At 36.9% G+C, this 23,411-nt stretch overlaps 1 protein-coding gene across 2 annotated transcripts in view; it reads left to right on the top strand.

Annotated features, from left to right (window-relative positions):
* Nucleotides 1-291: 291 nt before the first annotated feature.
* The window catches only part of LOC149076622 (fatty-acid amide hydrolase 2-A-like), a 39,903-nt gene continuing 16,783 nt past the window's right edge, over nucleotides 292-23,411 (top strand). The window contains exons 1-4 of one of the 2 annotated variants that reach the window (XM_089244239.1): nucleotides 292-735; nucleotides 984-1,203; nucleotides 11,887-12,096; nucleotides 18,646-18,765. In XM_089244239.1, the coding sequence (XP_089100365.1) occupies nucleotides 538-735; nucleotides 984-1,203; nucleotides 11,887-12,096; nucleotides 18,646-18,765 (748 nt within the window). In that variant the 5' untranslated portion in view covers nucleotides 292-537. The remainder of the gene's footprint in view (nucleotides 736-983; nucleotides 1,204-11,886; nucleotides 12,097-18,645; nucleotides 18,766-23,411) is intronic. The other variant, XM_089244240.1, reaches the window with a different exon arrangement.

Genomic DNA, 23,411 nt, shown 5'->3' with positions numbered 1-23,411 from the left:
TTTATTTTTAATACCCTAACGTAACCGTAAAGTATCAGTTTATTTATTTTATTTTGTATTGCATGTTTTCTGCAGTTGTTAACCGTTTATTTGAAAACGAGTCAATGGCGTTTTCAAAGATTATTTTGCCACGTCAGTTTCCACGTATTTTACTGTATTTCAAGGTACATTTTTCAGCTATCACAACAGAAATTCGCATTGCTTCTCCAATTAAAGTGGAACTCGAAATATTGCGAGAATATATCTAGTCGATCCCCTCGATGTCGATGACCCGAGCAAAACTTGAGAGGGACAGACAAAAACTAGCAGCTAGGAACTCGTCAGGGCTTGTGTAGCAGCTCGACTGCTCCACTCCCTCTTATTGTGCCACGTTAATGTTTACATGTCAAAAAGCCACGGATCTCGAAAGGATTCCAACAATTTAATGGTAGAAATATTAACTTCAATCGATATTTTGTTCCGTCGTGTTTGGTTCGCATCGCTACGTTGCTAAATATTGGTAACGAGGATCGTTTTTCTGAAAATTGCGGCAGGAATATGTGGCTGATATCGCCCAGAAAATGGATCGTATCTTGTCTGATGTATTTTTTCAGGTTTCTTACGGGCGACGTTACGAGTTGGATATTTTCGTTCTTGAATTGCTTCGTACGAAAACCTCTGCCGTTACCTCCGATCAGGAATCCCATTCTCTTGGATTCTGCCACGAGTCTGGCCCGAAAAATACGAACCAGGCAGGTGAGCACAGCCTTTTCCTTTCTCAACCACAACGTTTTTTAAGCGAAATTCGACAAATTATTATCGCATTTGTATAACATAAAATAACGGAAGCTCATATTTTTATCACGACGTTATATCTCTGTAGAGGGTGCATAAAAATAAGAACAGAGTATGTTGTTACTTTTGAGAATTCACGTCGAATCGAAGAAAAATGTTTTCAAACTTTGTGTAACTAAGGGTTATGTGGAGTTTGTTTTTGTTTGCAGTTGACATGCACGAGTGTCGTTCAGGCTTACATCAAACGCATCGAAGACGTTCAACCTGTCATTAATGCTGTCGTCGACGAACGTTTCTCGAGCGCGTTGGAAGAAGCGGCTCGCGTCGATTCATTGGTGCTTTCAGGAGAGAAGACCGACGAAGAGATGGAGCTCGAAACCCCGCTACTCGGTGTACCTTTCAGCGTCAAGGAAGCTATAAGTGTGCGTGGTATGTGTATAAAACCCTCACGTTTTTAGAATCAACACAAATATAATAATAATACTTTTTTCACTAGAAAAAATAAACGTATAACACCTAAATAAATTAATAATAAATACATATCTCTCCGTAGACACCGGAATGGGGGGGGGGGGCTTGAGACAACCCAATAACTTTTTTTTTTTTTTGTGACAATAACTTTTGTTGATGTTGTTATCTCCCCTCCCACTAATTTATGCATATACAATGCAATACATTTTCTCCCACCTCTCCGTATACGCATACGGGATGTTTGGACTCTCTACACCCGCACCCCAAATATTTTCCACTGGTCGATACCTCTGACCCCTCCCCTTTTTTAATCTGTCGAGTCATTCTGATAGCTGTCATATATGGAACGTCTTCATCATTTGAATTATGGCATCTGCCACCGAACCACACCGAACAATTTCTATCAAAGGCACGTTAACATTACCGTGAGACCCAATTAGAGTTTCTTATGGGACAATTATAGAGGGTGCATAGGAATGTACCTTTATCCCGAAACAACTGGCGAACCTTTGATCCTAGAGGCATATTTCAAATTGCAAAAGCATCTGAAATATCGTGTAGACTTTTGCAAGAGATTGTATACATGTTAAAACAAAAAAACTAACTTTTTATTTGTTCACGCTATCTTAAAAAACCGAATTGGGATGAAAGTTGTTGCCCTGTCTCTCTTGAGGCCAAAAAAGAGAAAAAAATAAATCCACGTCTCTAAGTGCAATATTCGCCGAGATATTTGAATTAGAATCCTAGTCTTCTAGGATCAAAGGATCGCCAGTTGTCCCAGGATATCGGGACATTCCTATGCACCCTGTATAATGACAAACTCGTTTCGCCAACTTTGAAAGTGAGCAAAGATTTGCCTAATCTATCGTATTTAGGGCTATATTTGGTCTCGGGTTCGTTTGAAAAAGGCTTAGAGCGGGGGTATCAAACTCAATCGGACTCCGGGCCATTTGCTTCAAAATTACCTCACAAGAGTGGACTGCCAATTATGAATAAAAAATTCTGTTCAATAGTACTCATAAATGTGTTAAATAGTAATTATAAATCATGTATAAACATTTGAAAAAAACTGTTCAATTGAAATCCCAGGAAGTTATATAAAGAACAATTATTGAATAATATGGCAACAGCTAGGCGAGTGGGTGTGTACGGTTGAGGCTCTCTCTGAAAATTATTGTTTGCTTGCTAATTTTTTTTTTCTCATCGTAACTCATTTCAAATTTAATATAACATATACAATTTTTCGTAATCACATAATTTTACGGATGTGTACTATATGTTAAATATTTTTTTATTCATATAATACAAATAATAAGAGCTCTGATCTTATTCGGTATGGCAGAGAAAGTGTGTTCCAGGTGTGTGGAGACAATCATAACTCCAGACGATTCAATTAGTTGCACTAAATGCAAAGACATCTTCCATTATGGTTGTGGAGGTTTCAGCGAACTGGTATTCCGCAGGCTGAGGCGTGATCGGGTTCTGAGTTGGATATGCTTTAAATGTAAAGAAACAACAAGCAAGTCATCGAAGAAAGATCCACGTAGACAAGATGATCCAGGGGATACTTCTACGAGGGATCCGGATCCCGAACCATTAATGGATATGCAGTTACTCTCTCTTGATACTGAAAAAATGCCGAGTGATATAAGAGAGATCGTGAACGGAATAAGTGAAGCATTCTATGCTAACATACAATCACTGAAATCATACATGTGCTGCCAATTCAAAGAACTGAGTGACCAAAACAAGCACTATCAATCCCAATTACTTGAGCTACAAACAAAGCAACAAGAACTGTCATCGGAAAATTCTGAGCTAAAAACTGAAGTCAAGAAACTTCAGATTGAAATTGGTGAACTACAACAATATTCCCGTCGCTGTAACATTGAGATCCAAGGCCTTCCAGAGACTGAAAATGAGGATGTGATTGAATTGAAGGCAAGAATAGCTGATCAGGTGCAAAGTGATCTGGTGGGCAATATTACAGTTATACATCGAGTGCCTACGAAGATGAAAGATAAAATAAAGCCGATCATAATTCAGTTCGATAAAAAATCTAATCGTGACAATTTTCTCAAGTTGGCAAAATCTAAGAAACTGAAAGCGTCTTCGATCGACAGCAGACCACGACCCACACCAGTTTATTTTAATGAACATTTGAGCCCATACATGAAAAATGTGTTTTATCATTCTAAACAACATAAGCAACAACACAACTTCGCGTATTGTTGGATTCGTGACGGTAAAGTTTTTATGCGTAAAACAGATGACTCCGGGGTGTTCAAAATCAGTCATGTAGATGACTTATCTCATGTCAATTAATAGTAACGAAAATTTAAATCTCAAAATGAGCACCTTGGAGGATCTAGAAAGGTTTCTTTCTGTTATTCACGATATTCAACGTAACAATATTAGTAATAAAGCAAATTTTAAGGTTTTTCACTTGAATATAAGAAGCGTTAGGGCCAATTTTGACCATTTTATGTCATTTATAAGTAGTTGTGTTGATCATATAGATATTATAATTCTCTCGGAGGTGTGGATTTTTGATGTAGAGTCTGACCTTTATAAAATATCAGGTTTTGATTTATTCCCATGCTGTAGAAATTACAATAATTCAGGAGGCATATTGGTGTACACAAATAAATCTTTAAATTATAATAACATTACGTCAATCGCAATGGAAACAGCTGAGGTGATTGGCATTAACCAGCCATCACTCAAATTAACTATTCTTTGTTTATATCGATCACACTCATTTTCAAAATCAGAATTTGTTGAAGAACTTGACTCTATATTAATGAATACAAAATCCAAAAATGTCCTATTGGTAGGTGACATCAATATAAACATATTAAAACCCAATAATGACGATCTAGATTACATGAATATGTTGTCAGGACATGGTTTCCTCCCCTTAATTACTGATCAAACTAGGCCTCTTTCTGATAGTTGTATTGATCATATTTATCTACGTCACTCAACTAATATTACCAAATACTATTCATCAATAGTTGACACAGACATAACTGACCATTTTCCGATCGTTTGTAAACTTCACTTTGCCACCCCAATATTAGATAAAATAAGTCAAACTATACATAGGAAAATGAAAATTATTCGGTATGCTGATATGTCAAATTTTCTCCAAAATTATGAATTTCGATTCGATCACACTCATCCCGAAAAAGATTTTGATAATTTTTTATCCACCATGAATGTCATTGTCCAAAATCATTCCAGTGACCGAATAATTGTTTCAAGGAAGAAGATCGGTAAACCATGGGTTACAGGCGAAATTTGCAATTTGATTAAGACAAAACAACAACTTTACATAAAAACAAGAAAATATCCGTATGACCTCTCTATGGAAACTGCATATAGAAATATAAAATCAAGAATCAAATCTAAAATAAAGCAATCTAAAAAACAGTACTACTCTTTCAAGTTCTCGGAATGTCGTAACAATACTGAGCGTTGGAAGTTTGTTAACAGAATATTAGGCACTGAGAATAAAGAGAATGTACTTCCAGAAAATGTTGAACCTCTGATTCTTGCCAATCAATTTAACTTGTATTTCAATAGTATTGGAAGAAATACTGTAGTTTCCATGGATGACTATAAAAACTACGTACGTGGTTTTCAAAATTCAATTTTTCTTTCTTCAACTAATATTTTTGAAATAAAGAAAATTATTAACAAACTAAAAAACTCTGTATCTTCCATCGATGCAATGAACTCAAAAGTTTGGAAGCGATTTCCTGACAGCGTCATTCAGGTATTCTCTGATCTAGTTAATAATTGTTTTCAAAGTGGTGTTTTCCCAGAATCACTCAAAAAAGCAATCATTACCCCTATCTATAAAACCGGTGACAAGAATGACCTCAGCAATTATAGACCAGTCTCAGTTCTCAGTACGACAACCAAAATATTGGAATCTATCTTAAAATGTAGATTATACTCGTTTTTAAATGCTAATAATTTTTTCTCAGAAAATCAACATGGTTTCCTGCCAAACAAAAGCACTGAAACTGCACTAATTGAATTTAGCAAATTTGTGGTTGATAGCTTAGATAACTCAAAACAAACAATAGCAATTTTTCTTGATATACGAAAATGTTTTGACAGCATCAATCACAATATATTGCTTGCTAAATTGTACACATATGGTATTAGAGGTACTGCTTATAAATTATTTGAATCCTATCTTAATAATAGATCTCAATCTGTTAAGTGTGGTAAGCATATTAGTAGTCCAGTAAACATGCACAGAGGAATTCCACAAGGAACTACTTTGGGACCGTTGCTTTTTACTATCTATATTAATGATTTCTGTAACCTTGAACTAAATGCCAAAATAATCACATTTGCGGATGACACTGTACTTCTTTATTCTGAGAATGATCATCAATCATTGGATCATATTATTAACAACGATTTAATCAAAGTCCGAAATTGGTTTCGATCAAATGATCTCGAAATAAACATTCTAAAAACAAAATACATTAGTTTCTCAAACCTCACTAATTTCGATAACTGTAACCTCATTTTTCATAATAAAAACTGCCCTACTGATCTTTTATGTACCTGTACTCCATTAGAACAAGTAAGCTCCATTAAATACCTAGGTATTGTTATAGATCGAAATTTTAAATGGAAGTCCCATGTAAAACATATCCAATCAAAACTTTGTTTTATAGTTTATAAATTTTATTATCTAAAACATTATCTAAATACTCATTTTTTGCTGTCATATTATTATTCCCTTTTTCATTCTCATCTATTATATGGACTATCTGTTTGGGGCAGTGACTACATCAATACGTTGCGACCCATCATCCAGACCCAAAAGAAAATAATCCGATCACTAACTGGCAATTACTCAACTCCGTCATTTGATCTCTACCGGCAACTTAACATACTCCCTTTGCGGTATTTATATTTTTATAAATCGATTCTCCTACTTAATAAAAAACAACTTTGTCTCCCTCTTAATTTATCAAGGACATCAAATAGATACAATAACATTCTTAATATTCCCTTGATACATAAAACAGTGAAGAAAAACCATTTTACATATCTTATTCCGAAATTTTATAACAAACTGCCGCATGATATTCTTTTTCCCCCTTCAATACCGTTACTGAAAAAACGTTTAAAAAATTACCTTTTTTCAATAGCTAACATCAACGATCATTTTTAAAAAACAAAAACAGAGCTCTATCGATCAGTGCTAAATCGAATTTTCTAAATGTCTAAGTACACTTCCTGCTGTTTGCCTCCACATGTCGAAGTCGCAAAACAATTCTCGCATCAATCTAGCATTCCATAATCTTCATTTATAATGTATATGAAAACATACTGTATATCTGAAATGTTGTATTGTATTCTAATTGTACTATCTAATTGTATTCTATTGTATCTATAATTGCTCACAGATGCAGAATTACTTCGATATAATTATCAACATTTTTCCCTCCCCCTCTTTTTTTTTTTTGTGTTCGTTCTGTCCTTGAAATTGTATTGTAATTACTCATCGATACTTCGTGTTCATCAGTACAGATCCACGGGATCTCTTGGTGAATTTGTTTTATTATTTTGTGCTATTTCATCGTGTTAAATAAAGTTCAAAAAAAAAAAAAAAAAAAAAAAAAATAAACCAATAGAATTCATTCTACCTACCAACCAAGATTAGATTTTCATCGATCAACTGTTGACACACAGAAAAATAATTGGGGATATTTCCTTCTAAATGTCTTTTGAGCAAATCCAATTTTCACATAAAACTTAACAGTGCATGAAAAATATGTGTTTTAGAGCTAATCTTTCCGTTCAAGTCGGATATTAAAGTCATTCAAATGTCCTGTAATATCAATAAAAAATGTTAGATATCGCATACCATTAAGAGAAATAAAGCATCTTGATCTTTCGTTCCTTGGAACAGTTTTATCCCGTTTAAAAGTAAAAACAAAAATGCCTTTTAGAACTTTATGGCAAGAAAATCAATGAATTTCTGTGTTATGAGGTAACACCTCGAGTTCGCTCTCCGTCTTTAAGAAATTTCGAGAATAAGCACTACTTAAACAGCACCAGTAAGAATACGAAACAAGCACAACTCTAACAACATAGAGTCAGGGCCATGCATATGCAGTCGGACTAGGTTAATTCGAAGCCCAAAGTCACTGGAAAAAGAAAAATCGAATTATCCTACAGCCTAATCTCTTCTGGATCCGTAAACTGACTATAAATTGCAACTTAATCATCAACGTTCACATTGGATAATGTAACTACCAATTATATATTAAAATTTTATCACCTGTTCCGAAACTGAAAGGGGACTACTTCCTTCCGTACTAAAAGGGGGGCGCTAGCATATCGAAAAAAATATGTATTGTTTAAAAAAATGATTATTTTACTCTGAAAGGAAAGCAGAACAAAATGCATTATAAGATAATAAAAAATAAAATTCACATTTACACTGATATAATACACTTCAAATAGGACTTTATCAGTACTGCACAATGTATTTAATAATTAGAATACCAATATAAATTAAAAACAAGTTCAGTTATTTTTAGTGACTCCCTTGTGCTTGTCTTGAAGAGCAAAGTTTTTCGAAGGAAGGTTTAATATTAGAAATGGACACTCTGAATTCTTTTTCCATATTTAGTTGAGATCTATATTTTGTCTTCAAAGCAGCCGCTGCAGAAAATCCGGTTTCGCAAAGGTAGGATGTTGGAAATGGTAATAGTATACGAAATGCTCTTTCTTTCAGTGCAGAAAACTCATCATCCACCCCTGCCCAAAATTCAAAGAGTGATTTATTACTAAATTGTCTTTTTATTTCGCCACTTGCCGTGAAGTCTATGAAGATTTCTTCTTCAGCAGTTGAGAGACCACGGGGAGTATTTCGAAATGGATCCCTAACCCACTCGTAACTTGCTACCAAGTTGTCGTCAGCAAGAAAATACTTTTTGAAATTCTTTGCCAGCATGGATAAATGATTTTCAATGGTTAGAAAAACCACTTTCACATGTTGTTCTTCAGCTTTGTAAGTTTTAACACATTCATCCACATTTGCAAACATTTCTAAGTTTTTTTGCTTTAAATTTCTGCTCCACAATTCTCATTTTCTACAAAAAGCATTAACTTTATCACTGTATCCAACATGTGTATTTGCTCCTTGGAGTTGAAGATTCGATTTATTTAATTTATCAAATATGTCTACCAAGTAGCTCAATTTCATCACAAATAAACGATCTCGAAACATCTAGGCTTCCGGTCGGTTTTCCTCTTCTAGAAAAATTGCGATTTCATCTCTTAATTCATAAACACGTTGCAAAAATTTCGCACGTGATAACCATCGCGACTCGCAATAAAATAGTAACGCTGAATGTACTGCACCCATATCTTTACAAAGTGCAGAAAAAATTCTTGATTTTAGGGGTCTCATTTTTATATAATTTACTACAGTCACAACCGTTGTTAGCACGTTATTAAGACCAGGGCTCATTTCTTTGGAAGCCAAAGCTTCTCTATGGATCATGCAATGTGTCCAGACACACAGCGGGGATTTTTGTTTCACAATTTTCCAGACATTGAACGAGCACCATCGGTGCATATTCCAACGCAATTTTTCCACTCTATGTTTGCGTCGTTTATAAAATCATTTAAGATAGCAAATAATGAGAGTGCTGTTGCTTTGAGTTCTATTTGTTTGCAGAAAAGTAGTTCTTCTACTGCTGACGTACCATCACAAAATCGAACATAAGCAATGAGATGAGCATCTTTATTGCTATCTATTGCCTCATCAAGCTGAATTGAAAACAATTTGTCACGTAACTTCTCGAAAAGCTGATGCTGTACATCTTCAGCTATATCACCAATTCGACGGGCAACAGTATCATTTGATAGAAGTATGGACTGTAATTGTTTGGCAAAATTATCCCCAAACATAGTTTCTACAATCTCGATTGCAGCTGGCAAAATAAGCTCTTCACCTATGGTGTGAGGCTTTTTACATCTGGCTATTTTATATGAAACTTTGTAAGAGGCAAGTAAAGCTTTTTCATTCACAGACAAAGTTCTTATAAAAAATGATTTTTGCTTTTCATGCGATTTTAATTTCAATTCAAAGAATTCTCGGGGTTTGTTAACGTACTCACCACGAAGCGTTTCCAAATGCCGTTTAAGTTTATTAGGTTTCATGCTGTCTGCTGCCAAAATTTTTGAGCAAATGACACATAAAGGTCTTTCTTCTTCATTTACTTCAGTGCTGGTAAAACCGAAATTTAAGTATTCGTGAGAATATTTTCTTGATTTCATTTTTGGAACCCCGCTACTCTGTGCACTTGTGGATGCTTCGTCTACTGCTCGCTTGCGCCCACTTAAAAATGTATCCATGTTTCTGTACAAATCTACTGCGGTAATATGTATTTAATACCGTTGTAACCGGTTTGTATACAACTCCTCTAGAATAAAATCACTTGAAATCCATTGTTTTTTTTTTCTTTTAATTTTAAATAATTTAATATTAACTTGAATACGACAGCGCAAAAAAAAACTATTTCCTATCAAACATACACACTTTCTCTCTTAAACTCTTTAAACTCTTAAAACTCTTTAAACGCTTTTAAACTCTTTCTTCTTTTCCCGTGATCTCGCCTCCACAAGCATCTCCCTTCTCTTCTTTACTCCTTTTTTTTTCTTTCCGCAGTCCCCCCCCCCCAACCGAATGTCGTTAACTCCCACGAATAAAGGGGTCCTTTACTGCAGTTTTTTTTGTCTCGATCAGCTAACACGCAGATTATAACATACACATTCACGATAGATTCGATAGCGATAGGGAACGGGGGGGGGATACAGAGCTCCCTGTTGGGAGGGATGATTTTTCTAATTGTTATGAATGGGTTGACATACATCCCATATTGTTCAGTATTTTCGTGACTTTCTCAGAGGAAAGATTGTTTTATTTTCGTTTAAAATAAGTTGATAAAAGTAATTTTCAGGAAATTATTTGAATGTAATATTCCATATGAAAGTTCCAAAAATTTCATGGGGGGGGGGGGTGCCCCCCTGTACTGCACTTGTGGGGGGGGGGCGATGAAAATTATGATTGAAAATTGGGTCGCAAATACTAAAAGATTGAGAAACGCTGCATTAACGTATTTCCATCTGAACCTTCCGGTACTTTCCATGCTCTTAATGGCAATAAAAAGATTCAGATTTTGAATGGTACGCTTTGATCCATTGGTTGAACAATATAATCGGTATCAAGTGGCACGCATTCTCCATGTACTCCAGCTGAACAATGTCAAAATGGACATTGAATTATCAACGAAAGAGTAGAGAAAAACGGAACTTTCAAACTTTTATTTGTTTTTGAATGACCAACTTGTTAAACACAAGTTGGTCAAATAAAACAGCCTGACTTCTAGAAATTTTCCAAACTATAAATTTGCTCATACAACAATCGCGATTTTTCCCCCTCCAACTTCGAATTATCTAAAACATTCGAAAAAATTTCGAAGTAAACAAGAAATTGTAACATTAAATTAGATAGAAAACTCCTCCAAGGGGAGTTCGTAAAAGTTCGAATTATCCACAATTCGAATAAACCGCTTTCGAATTAACCAAGCTTTACTGTACACAAGTAGTAGTAGTAGAACTTTACGAATGTCTGAATACGTATATTTTTTTCAATTTTACTATAACTGTTAAAGCAAAATTTATATTTTTGCCGGCCATTGCTGACGTACCACCTTTTCTCGTTGCTACAAGTTTGTTCATAGGAAGTTGATATTTTTCCCAAGTTCATAATTTGATGCATTTTGCCACGCCGTCGGATATATTTTTCCTTTTTGTGGTTTAGAAAAGATTTCTAAAAATTCTTCAGTGATGTTCATGTTGCCATTACAAGCTGGAAGAAACAGTCATTTGAGTCAAATAATCTCGCATACCCGAAATTTCATTGAGCGCAATTGAAAAACTATGTGTTTGAGTATATTACTTCCAACTTGTCACGCAAATTATCATCCAGTAATTTTATTCTTTCGACCATAACACGTCTCGGTATAAAAAAAACATCATGAAATTTGCTTGCACATATTTTAGCTAGACATTTTCTGCAGCATTTATCACATTTATCATCCATTTCTTAACCAAGGAACAGTCGCTAAAAAAGCTTGGAAATTTTTGCGAATATGTTTAGCAGTTTTCACTGCCGATTCATTCTGTTTCATAACTTTTTTTGATATAAATTATTCGTACTTTTTATTTAAGAAAAAAAAAGAATTTATGTTTTAATCGAAAAAAAACCCCAATACCTTTTGGATCTTGTTGCGACGTTACTGGACACCAATAGTTCCTTCGGTGCCTGCCAGTTTGATACCCATGTCTTAAAGCATATACATCAAGGATACTCCTTCCGCACTTCTTTATATGCAACTGGCTTGCACAGTGCTTCTTGGAAATTTTCTATGTTTAGAAGCATTTGTCAGTCACTGCAAATGCTGAAAATTACAGTAATTTGTAGCTCGGGCCACTTTTTCTTGAAATTTTATTTTAATCTTGCAGTGAATTTTATATTTCTATGAGAAGTAAGTGTTGAAGTAATTTTTATCGCAAATTTTTCAAAAGGTATGCTTTTTACCTGCGGAGTCGTGAGTCGCCGCGGCATTCGAGGGAAGGAAGATGCGGAGGTCGTGACCAGACTGAGGAAAGCCGGAGCGATCCCCATAGTGGTTACCAATACGAGCGAACAGTGCTTCTGGATCGAGGCCTACAATAACTTGTATGGTCGGACGAACAACCCTTATGATCCTAAAAAAACAGCCGGTGGAAGCAGTGGTTTGTATTAGCTGTGAGGAGCAGCAATTTTCTTTAGTCCTAATATAACTCCGTATGATAATGACTTTTCTGTTTTTCAAAATTTTACTGTCAGTTTTATTTATCGATGGCACAAACATAAAATGAGATTCGAAGTTTTTTGGGGAAAAATTCCAGATTTGCATCAAGTCTCTTCGTTTAACACTTTTTCAAGCTGGAACAGATAGATTTTGAGGTTTTTGCTACAAACAATGATTTTTAAACAAAATTAGATACCATCTGAAACAAATTAAGAAATTGAATATGACAGAGAATTAAACGAAGAACTAGAAAAAAAATTAAAATTATTACAAGAGGATTTCTGAAACTCAAAAAAAAAAAAAAAATTACAAAGTCTCGGAAACGGTTCGTATCCTTTTTTTTTGGGAATGACCCATATATAAATTTTTTACGGGGCGGGCAACGTCACCGGGTATCAGTTAGTACACCATATAATACACTCCCACGCAGGCAGCGTGACCCCAAACAGCATGCCCTAGTAGGCCTATCTGTGCCCGAGTGGCATGGTGGTAAGATGCTCGTCTACCATCATGAAGGTTGTTGTCGGGGTCCCGGGTTCGAACCCAAGGGAGGATATAGATAAGATATTTTCCCTAACGAACTCGAGGCGACCACCAATAGACAGCGCCTTCACTTCCAACCCATCTCACTAATGGCAGTAAATTGCAATATAGCGATATGACCAGAGTTGGTGTAGTAGTAGTATGCCTATATTTAGAACAGCGTCTTCCAACCTTTTGAAGTTCGCGGCACCCTTGGGAATAACATTAAAAACTTGGGGCACCCTTCCTTGAAAACAGAATGCAGTTTACTACAACAAAAATCATTAAGTAAAAATACATCAGTATAGTTTTGTTTGATTAATCATGAAGGTGAAACTTGTGATTGATGCTTAGAGAACAGATACTTGAAATCAGGCTTTACAGTTGGCAAGGAAACACGCAAATTCTTCTCAAGGTCTTGCAGTGTATTTCTTGGCAGATGGCAGCACTACACATAACAAGCATTACACAGAAACAAACGTCACGTTAGGTTCGAATACATACACGCACATTCCGGCATGTACCAATTCGTTAGAAATCCCAAAGAGGAATGTGTACGAGTTGTATGTGTGGTTGAATAGTAGTAGTCTATTTCTTGCTTTGTATTTTATTATCGCCATAGCAGAGAAGGCTTGCTCGCATTGACATGATGTTCAAAAGGGCAAAAGTGCATTAATTGCTTTTTTCATTAGGTTAGGGTACTCTTCTCTCAGTGCAAGACAAAAATCAGCAACTTACTTACTTTACTTACTTACTAATCGAAACGGCGGTCCAGTCCATATTCCGAAGAATTTCTAACCAATAGGTCACCGCCGGGGTAAAAACAGTATGATAGGGGCAGGAAAAGTCAAGAAGGTGTGAAAAATCAAAGTATCGTATCGAAAAATACACGCGTACAGTTAAAAGCAAGGGCTGCTGGGGAAGAAATGTACATTGCTTACAAAATTGGGTATGTATGAAATTACACCTGGCACCACCGGAAAGGGGGAAAGAGTGCGTGACATATTGTACAAAAACAAAAAAAAACCTACACCGAGATGCAACCTGCGGAAGAAACAGAAAATCAGCGGCCACACATGGGAAGAACTCACACGCAGGTCCACCGCACCTCAAATATCCAACACTACACCTCTTCATGAAAATATATGAAAAAACAATCTATACTTACAAACTATATGAGCACACAAACAGCCGTGGGTGTTAAACCCAATCACCCACAAATCACCCACACCCAATCACCACACCACAAATCACCCACAGTAATTTGTGACATGGATCCGAGCAACCCCAGAATTGATCCAGAAATTAAAATTTCCGATATAAAACTAAAGACGAGCACCCACAGTTTCGAAACATTTCCGACGCCCTTGAATACAATGGTCGCATGATGCACAGTTACAGGACGGAATACATGTACGCGAAGCGTCTCAAAATTACACAAAGAAGAAACGTGAGAAAAGGGTTTGTTAACAATGTGAATACATCGAGAATATTTTGAAGGAGTTTTGGAGAAAAACTTCTTCAAAATTTAGTGCATAGGTGGGGATGGACTTGGAAGTCGAAGGGGGTACGGTCATTATTGCTGGGGGGGGGGGGCGGCACGATGATGATGATGTCAATTATATATACATATATACATTAGATCAGTCTACTCCCCCTCTGACGCTGGGGGAGCAATGCCCCCCCCCCACGCTCCCCCATATCTCCGCCCATGCCTTTGTGGACCGTAATATTTTTTGACTTATCTCTATAATATCTCGCGGCATGCGGGTGCCAGGGCACGCCGGTTAGGAAACACTGATTTAGAAGCACATTCTGCAAGAGTGGGAAACACGGGGTCGGAGGACGCGCATCAGGAAACATTTCTATATCGAAGAATATACAACACACACCAACTTTTCTTTTGGAAAAAAATATCTCCGCGTTCTCGGATATTCGCTCAACCAGCATGTGCTATTCTGCTATATAAATAGGTAGAAAATTTGTCTTCAAAAAATTACATAAAAGTCAGAGAGGAAAAATTCCATGGCACATGTGGGGACCTTCCCAGAATAGTTAGTAAATATTTTGAAACTTATAAGCTTCTCTCTCTCTCTCTATATATATATCTATCTATATATATAAAATTGATTTTCTGTGTGTGTGTGTGTGTGTGTGTGTGTGTATGTTCTCTATACAAATCTACAATTTTAGATCGATCGTCGCCAAATTTTGCATATGTTCCAAATGGGACCCGGCTTGAACGATAGGCTACTTTAAAATTTCATCAGAGCAGGGCAAATGCCGCAAATGGGCAAAACACTGTCGGGCAACAATGGTTTTTGGGCCTCAACAATCACTTTTTGAACGTTTACTTTGGTTACCGTGGTTCCCTAGCAATGCGTTTCAGACGTGTATATGCCTTTACAATGGTTTGTCCCTTCTCTAATCCTGTTACAATATGTATAATAGTTTATGCCTTTATAATGGTTTGCCACTTTTTCAATCCTCCCAGTAATGAGGCTTTTGGAATAGACGTCATAATAATCATCAGCATCAGTTTGAGGGTCAGGCAAAGGATGATTCCCATAGAAATCAGTGTAAAAATTACCGATTTTACTGTAGAAATGCGGAAATTTGGTGGTGTTTTCCGCCCCATCAATAATTTTAAAAATTGTATTTAATCCTCGATTTTTGGAATATTGAGTTCGCTTAGAGATATACGAAGCCCAGGAGATTAAATATGAAGTGATTAGCCGGACCTACTTTTGATTTGGATATCCATGCAATAATATTGATTTAAACTTTTTATTTATATCCTCAAGCATGAAAATTAATGTCTTTTGATATTTATTTTCATGAATTCATGTAGGTTAGGATATTTTAAAATTAATTATGAGTCCGTAAAAAGTGTATCGAAAAAACTCCACAGCTTTAATTACGCATTTTTTGGAAGCTGAAATAGGCAGATGGGTAACTTGAAGTTCAGGGGGTGGAGGTTTATCGAAATACCTAGCGCCCCTTAAAAAAGGAAAAATATATATTCATTTCTACGTTTCTGTAAATCTAGATTTAATTATTTCATGAATCGCGAAGTCGCTATATTGGTTAACTTGGACACGGTTTGTATGTCCCTCAAGAAAAAGAGAGGGAGATATCACGTGATCGAAAAAAAGCCTCCTTGAAGAAAACCCGTTGGTTCCCTAGCGATGAGTTTCAGACGTGTTTATGTCTTTACAATGGTTTGCCACTTCTTTAATGCTGCCAGTTATGTATAATAGTTTATGCCTTTATAATGGTTTGCCACATTTTCAATATTCTCAGTAATTAGGCTTTTTGAATAGACGTCATAATCATCACCATCATCGCTTTGAGGGTCAGGAAAAGGGTGATCCTCATAGAAATCACTATTAAAATTGCCGATTTAACTGCATAAATACGGAAATTTAGTGGGGGGGGGGGGGTTCCCTGCCACATCAATAATTTTAAAAATTAAATTGAATTCTCGATTTTTGAAATATTGAATTCACTTGGAGATACGAAGCCCAGAAAATTAAAAATATGAATAATTTGCCGGATCTACTTTTGAGTTGGATATCCATGTAATAACATTGATTTCAACTTTTTATTTACATCTTCTCAATCATGAACATTAATGTCTCCGTATTGTCTTTTGATATTTATTTGCATAAATTCATATAGTTTAGGATGTTTTTAAAATTATGACATGGCGAAGGAAAATCTCTATCTCCTCTGTAGCTTAGTGGCCAGAGCACTCGTCCGGCAATCGAGGGACCCGGGTTCAACTCCCGGTAGAGGCAAAGATGAGTTTTTTCCTTCCTTAAAAAATTAACATCTCAAATAATAAATATCTTCACAACATCCAGTCTTCTGTAAATCTTGTGTTTTTAAAATTAGTTATGGGCCCCGTAAAGTGCATCGAAAAAATTCCACAGCTTTAATTAAGCATTTTTGGAAGCTGAAACAGGCAGAAATTGATAACTTGAAGTTCAGGGGGAGGGAATCGAAATACCTAACACCCATAAAAAAGGGGGGGGGGACTATTCATTTCTACGTTTCTTTAAATTTAGATTTATTTCTTTCATGAGTCGCGCAGGACGTCGCCATATTGGTTAACTTAGACACGGTTTGCATGTCCCTCAAAGAAAGAGGGAGATATCACGTGTTTCTAACAGCCTCATTGAAGAAAACCCGGGCAGCGCCGGGTATTATAGCTAGTATATATATAAAATTGATTTTCTATCTGTGTGTCTGTCTGTATGTATGTTCTCTATACAAATCTACAATTTTAGATCGATCGTCGCCAAATTTTGCATATGTACCAAATGGGACCCGACTTGAACGATAGGCTACTTTAAAATTTCATCAGAGCAGGGCAAATGCCCCAAATGGGCAAAAAACTGTCCGGCAACAATGGTTTTTGGGCCTCAACAATCACTTTCCGAACGTTTACTTTGGTTACCGTGGTTCCCTAGCGATGAGTTTCAGATGTGTTTCATGCCTTTGTAATGGTTTGCGACTTTTTCAATCCTCCCAGTAATGAGACATTTTTAATAGATGCCATAATCATTATCAGCATCACTTTGATTGTCAGGCAAAGGATGATCCCTATTGAAATCCGTGTTAAAATTGCCGATTTTACTGTGGAAATGCGAAAATTTAGTGGGGTTTTCCACTAAATCAATAATTTAAAAAATTGTATTGAATTCTCATTTTTGAAATATTGAGTTCACTTAGAAGTACAAGAAGCCCAGAAGATTAAATAGGAAGTAATTAGCCAGACCTACTTTTGAGTTGGATATCCATGAAATAACATTGATTTCAACTTTTTATTTACACCTTCTCAAGTATGAAAATTAATGTCTCCGCATTGTCTTTTAATATTCAACTGTATAAATTCATATATGTAGTTTAGGATAGTTTAAAATTTATTGTGGGGCCGTAAAAAGTACATCGAAAAAATTCCACTGCTTTAACTAAGCATTTTTGAAAGCTGAAACACGCAGATGGATAACTTGAAGTTTGGAGGGGGAAGTCGAAATACTTCGCGACCCTTTAAAAAGGGTAAAAAATTTCATTTCTATGTTTCTTTAAATCTAGATTTGTTCCTTTCATTAATCGCTTTATCCCCGGGTATTATACATATATACTACTGAACTGAATTGTGACCGACTTGCCAATTCCGCGGCACATATTTTTTTCTCCGTTCTGCCAGTCTTATCCGTGGAGGGGCGGGTCCATATTCGAACCACTTCGAAATGGGCACATAAATGAGTACCTCCAGCTTACCGTGATGCACATTTTTAGAAACTCTGCGTTATACGATTTAAAAAAAAAAACCACAAGCTTCGCAGCTGACTAAATATACATCCTAAAGATGGCAGCACCATATAACTTGAAATTCCAGTCAACTTGCTTAGGGGTCCTCCATTTTAGCGTCATTTCAAGCATCCTCCGACGTTTTAGAAAATTCGACTTTTTGTCCTCCTTTTGAGGTTTCCAGAATCACTTTATAAATAAATATATATATAAAAATTCCAAAAAATATATATATATATATTTTGGAATTTTTTCCCCACTTCTATTTATTCCACCAACTCTGGCCATATCGCAAAATTACAATTTGCTGCCATTAACGAGTTGGTAGAACGGAACTGATGTACGCGCATCACCATTGCCGTCTTAACGCATGGGCCCACCCGGGCAGGGCCCGGGGGCCTCAAGAGGAGAGGGGGCCTCACAAAAATGAGAAGTGGTTGAAATTTTCGAGAGTTTTCCAGGTAAAAGGCCTCAAAACATCACTTGGCCTGGGGGCCCATGGTGATCTTAAGACGGCCCTGCGCATCACTTCACAGGCATCACTTGCCCTTCGCGCGTCACTTGACGGGTATTAAACATTTTAATACCCAATTATTTTTGCGCATGAAAATAGAATAAATAGAGTGTTATTTTTTTATATTTGGATTAGGTGGTGAGGGTGCTCTGTTAGCATCGGCAGGTTCCGTTATCGGAATCGGCAACGACATCGGTGGTAGCATCCGAATACCGTCTTTTTTTAATGGAGTCTTTGGTCACAAACCCTCAAAATGTAAGTATGAAAGAAACAGTTATTTCTCACATTACATTTTAAATGAAATAATAAGAATTGATATTTAAATACGTACATTATATGCAGGGCTGGTCCGATTAATCGGTTCGATTTATCGATCAGTTGTTAATCGCAGTTAAAAATTTTAGTTGCAGTTAATCGACTCGATCAATCCGATTAAAATTGAATTAAAACTTTCATTAAAAGAATGCAAATTAACTTTATTTACTTGATGAAACCGATTAGATGTCTTATAAATGAGAGGTTCCTGGATATAACATTTTAGATAAGTGCCATTTTTAAATATTCTTGAATCTCAATAATTTCATCAGACTTTTTGGGATTGGGAAATGCAAGTCGATTCAACGAAAACTGGGGAAGATTTCAGTTTCAAATTGAGTTTGATTGCAGTTTTAAAAGATAAGCTCGACGTATATTGTTTTCACTGTTAACATCAGTTTTGGCGCTCGAGAAACACGTCTGTCCGTCCCCAGGACCAATTAAGAGCGAAAAACTCCTCTCTTAGATATTTCCTACAGGAAACAAGCAACAGTATGAAGATGAAAATTGTTTTGGAATCAGTGATGAACCTAAAATAATCGATATTCTAAAAAAGAAAAACCGACAAGATCCGAGTTAAGAAACTGAAGGATATGACAAAATATGTTCAGTATATATTATAAAATGTAAGCATAAAAAATATTGCATGTTCAGCTTCATGTGGGCGGCCAGAATTTCTTAATCTATTCCTACATTTGTTCACGTCCAGAAAATAGGGCTTTGAAATGAATGAAATATATTTCCTTAATCATCAATTAATATTATATAATGACCAATATTACGTTTGTTATGAATAGTTAGCCTTAACAATTTCGTGTAATAAAATTCGATTAATGAATTAAAAGTTTTCGATTAACCAGTTAAAAATTTCAATCGATTCCCAGCCTTAATTACATGTAATTCTATGTTTTTTCCGTTTTAATTTTATTCAGTGCAGACTGCATATGATATAAGAATAGTACAAAATAATTCGACTGGAAAAATCCAGTTAGACAAGGCCTTGGCAAAAAGGGGCGTGGTCCGGTGCCACCCCACGAAATGTAAAAAATGACTGATTTTTATGGTTTAACATAGTTTAATCTAAATGCTTCAACACTTTGATCTCGCCCCCCCCCCCCGGAAATTTCTGGTTAAAACAGGATGGAATTAGGGAAGGAGGGCAAAGGAGGCAATTGCCTGGGCGGCAAAATGTAAGGAGTGGCATATTTTAAGTGGGAACAAAACACTGTTGTAAATCATCGAATTTTACAGTGATGAGGGTGGCGAAATCGTGTTCTCTTCCCCCCCCCCCCCCCCAACGTAAGAGCTAGATAAGGCTTTCTTAGCTGGCTTTCTGCCAGTTAGACCCCGAAACTCTTGTCACCAACGGCTCCCTTGCCCAATCCATGGCACATGTGGGGACCTTCCCAGAATAGTTAGTAAATATTTTGAAACTTATAAAAGAGAGAGAGAGACCACTTCTCTCTCTCTCTATATATATATATATAGAGAGAGAGATACTACATTATACTACTGAACCGACTTGCCAATTCCGCGGCACATATTTTTTTGGCCGTTCTGCCAGTCTTATCCGTGGAGGGGCGGGCCCATATTCGAACCACTTCGAAATGGGCACATAAATGAGTACCTCCAGCTTACCGTGATGCACATTTTTAGAAACTCTGCGTTATACAATTTAAAAAAAAAACCACAAGCTTCGCAGCTGACTAAATATACATCCTAAAGATGGCAGCACCATATAACTTGAAATTCCAGTCAACTTGCTTAGGGGTAGGATTTCTATCCGTCCTCCATTTTAGCGTCATTTCAAGCATCCCCCGACGTTTTAGAAAATTCGACTTTTTGTCCTCCTTTTCAGGTTTCCAGAATCACTTTATATATATATATTTTGGAATTTTTTCCCCTCTTCTATTTATTCCACAAACTCTGGCCATATCGCAAAATTACAATTTGCTGCCATTAACGAGTTGGGTTGGAAATGAAGGCGCTTAACCGAGAACCGTGACAACAACCTTCACCACGGTGGTAGACGAGCATCTTACCACCACGATACTCGGGCGCAGTCATTTTATAATTGTGGAATATAGCCGAAGGGATTTCAGATACGTCATTCATGTTGCAAGGGGTTACACAGTTATTGAAATAGAAAGAATTAACTTTTTATATGTGGGCACCCTGTGTCCAGAAACTCAATTAGAAAGTTTTCTTTCCTGATGCCAACAAAAAAAAATTTCTCGTTTCCAAGTGCAATATTCGCCAAGATATCTGAATTCAAAAATCGGAGAAAAGTTGGGAAAGAAGAAGCGTTTTCCGTTAGTTTTTGTTGTTCTTCCCCAAGTTTCCTACTACTTTTCTTTTTGAATTCAAATATCTCTGCGAATATCGCACTTAGAAACGTGGAATTTTTTTGTTGGCTTTAGGAGAGACGGGGGAACAAGTTTCTAATTTTTTTTTTTTTCACAGGGTGTCCATATAAAGAGTAATTTTTTTTAATAACTACACAACCCCTCGCAAAATGAATGACGTAGCTGGAATTGTTGATTTCACACATTTGTATTCCGCAAGATTGACTTCAAAATCTGTCTTGGTTATCTTGCTAAATCCCATTTTGAAAACCGTCAGTCGATTGTGAGACGCTGAATGAATGAATGAACGTCAGAACTTTGCCACTGAACTTAACCCGTTAAAGAGATCTCGGATATATTTCCGTAATCGGGTTTCGTACCAACTTGGCGAATGTTTTTTCTCGCCAACGTGTGATACTTGCTTATATGTGGTAGCTGTGTTAGAACATTCTATGTGACGTCATAGCATCTTGTGACGTCACGAATATGCAGAAAAGCTCGATTTTACAATTAAATGAGAACTAATGAATCGAAATTGATTTATTATAAGTGTCAGATAGTTAGTAAAAATTTATATTTATTATAAATGTTATTAACAATTGTAATTAATAATTTATACTATAATAATAAGAAATACAAATTAATATAATAATACTAAGTAATATTATTATAATAATTTTTATTTTGATGTACACTGCTGGCCACCGTAAATGCAACACCCTGAAGGAAGCATGCAAATAATATAAAATTTGCAACATGCATTAGCGGAGGTGAGATATGCAAATGATTAGAATTTCAGCGCAGACGCACATCACGCGCGCCTGTGGCGCCACTTCAAAGCGCTGTTTAAGGCTTGGAGATTTCGACGATTTGAAGTACGGCAATTGTGTTTTTCTTGTGGTTTTTTCAAAAAAACGATCAATTATGCCTCGTAGAAAACAGCGATCATCTTTTGATCAAGTATCCGAGTTCGACAGAGGAAGGATAGTGGCCTACCGAGATTGTGGATTATCTTTCAGGGAAATCGGTAGTCGTGTTGGACGAAACCAAACAACTGTAATGCGGATATGTGATCGTTGGATGCAGGAGGGTACGACGGACCGACGTGTTCGATCGCATCCACCTCAGTGCACCACTTCACGTGATGACAGGCGTATTGTGCGTATGGCAGTGATGGATCGCTCAGCCACATCACGAACCATAGCACAGCACATTCAGTCTGCGCGTACCATTCGACGCCATTTACAGCAGAGTGGTCTGTCCGCAAGACGTCCATTGCTTCGTCTACCCTTGACGCAGAACCACAGACGTCTCCGCCGCGAATGGTGCGATGAAAGAAGGATGTGGACGGCACAATGGAATGAAATTGTCTTTACTGACGAGTCACGCTTCTGTCTGCAACACCACGATGGTCGGATTCGAGTCTGGAGACACCGTGGAGAGAGGACGCTGAACAGCTGCGTTATGCACCGCCACACTGGTCCTGCACCGGGTATTATGGTATGGGGCGGTATTGGATATCACTCTCGCACTCCTCTAGTACGCATTGCCGGTACTTTAAAAAGCCAGCGCTACATCTCCGAGGTGTTGGAGCCAGTTGTCCTTCCTTACCTTCAGGGCTTGCCCACAGCCATATTTCAACAGGATAATGCGCGACCACACGTGGCACGCATTGTCCAAAGGTTCTTCGTCAATCGCCAGATTGAATTGCTTCCCTGGCCAGCTCGCTCTCCGGATCTTTTGCCGATAGAAAACATGTGGCCCATGGTTTCTCAACGATTGACCCAGATTACATCCCCAGCTGCCACACCAGATCAACTTTGGCAACGCATGGAAGCTGCGTGGTCTGCTGTACCCCAAGAACACATCCAAAGTCTCTTTGAATCAATGCCGAGGCGTGTGGCAGCGGTGATCTCCAACAATGGCGGCTACTCTGGCTACTGATTTTGGCAGGAACCACACTTCACAGAAGTCTATAAATTTAATCATTTGATGCTTGGTCAACATGTTATCTACAAAATAAATATTGTTGCGATATCTCTTGTCTTTCTTGGTGTTGCAATTTGGGTGGCCAGCAGTGTATATAACCTATGTTATATTTATAGTCAGTAATTATGAGTTATTATAGTTATTAATTACTTCATTGGACTGTCGGTACATTCCTTTCGTCGGGTTTTATCCTTACTGAATTACAGATCTCTTGGTGCTGTTGGAACAAAGTCAATATTTACCCAGGTCGAC

The sequence above is a fragment of the Pholcus phalangioides genome, unplaced genomic scaffold (assembly GCF_987345545.1).
Source record: "Pholcus phalangioides strain wild (caught in Gottingen) unplaced genomic scaffold, Ppha-v1.0 ptg000015l_1, whole genome shotgun sequence".
NCBI classification, from domain to species: domain Eukaryota; kingdom Metazoa; phylum Arthropoda; class Arachnida; order Araneae; family Pholcidae; genus Pholcus; species Pholcus phalangioides.
The sequence above is the reverse complement of the archived record's forward strand: the minus strand, read 5'-3'. Positions and strand labels throughout refer to the sequence as shown.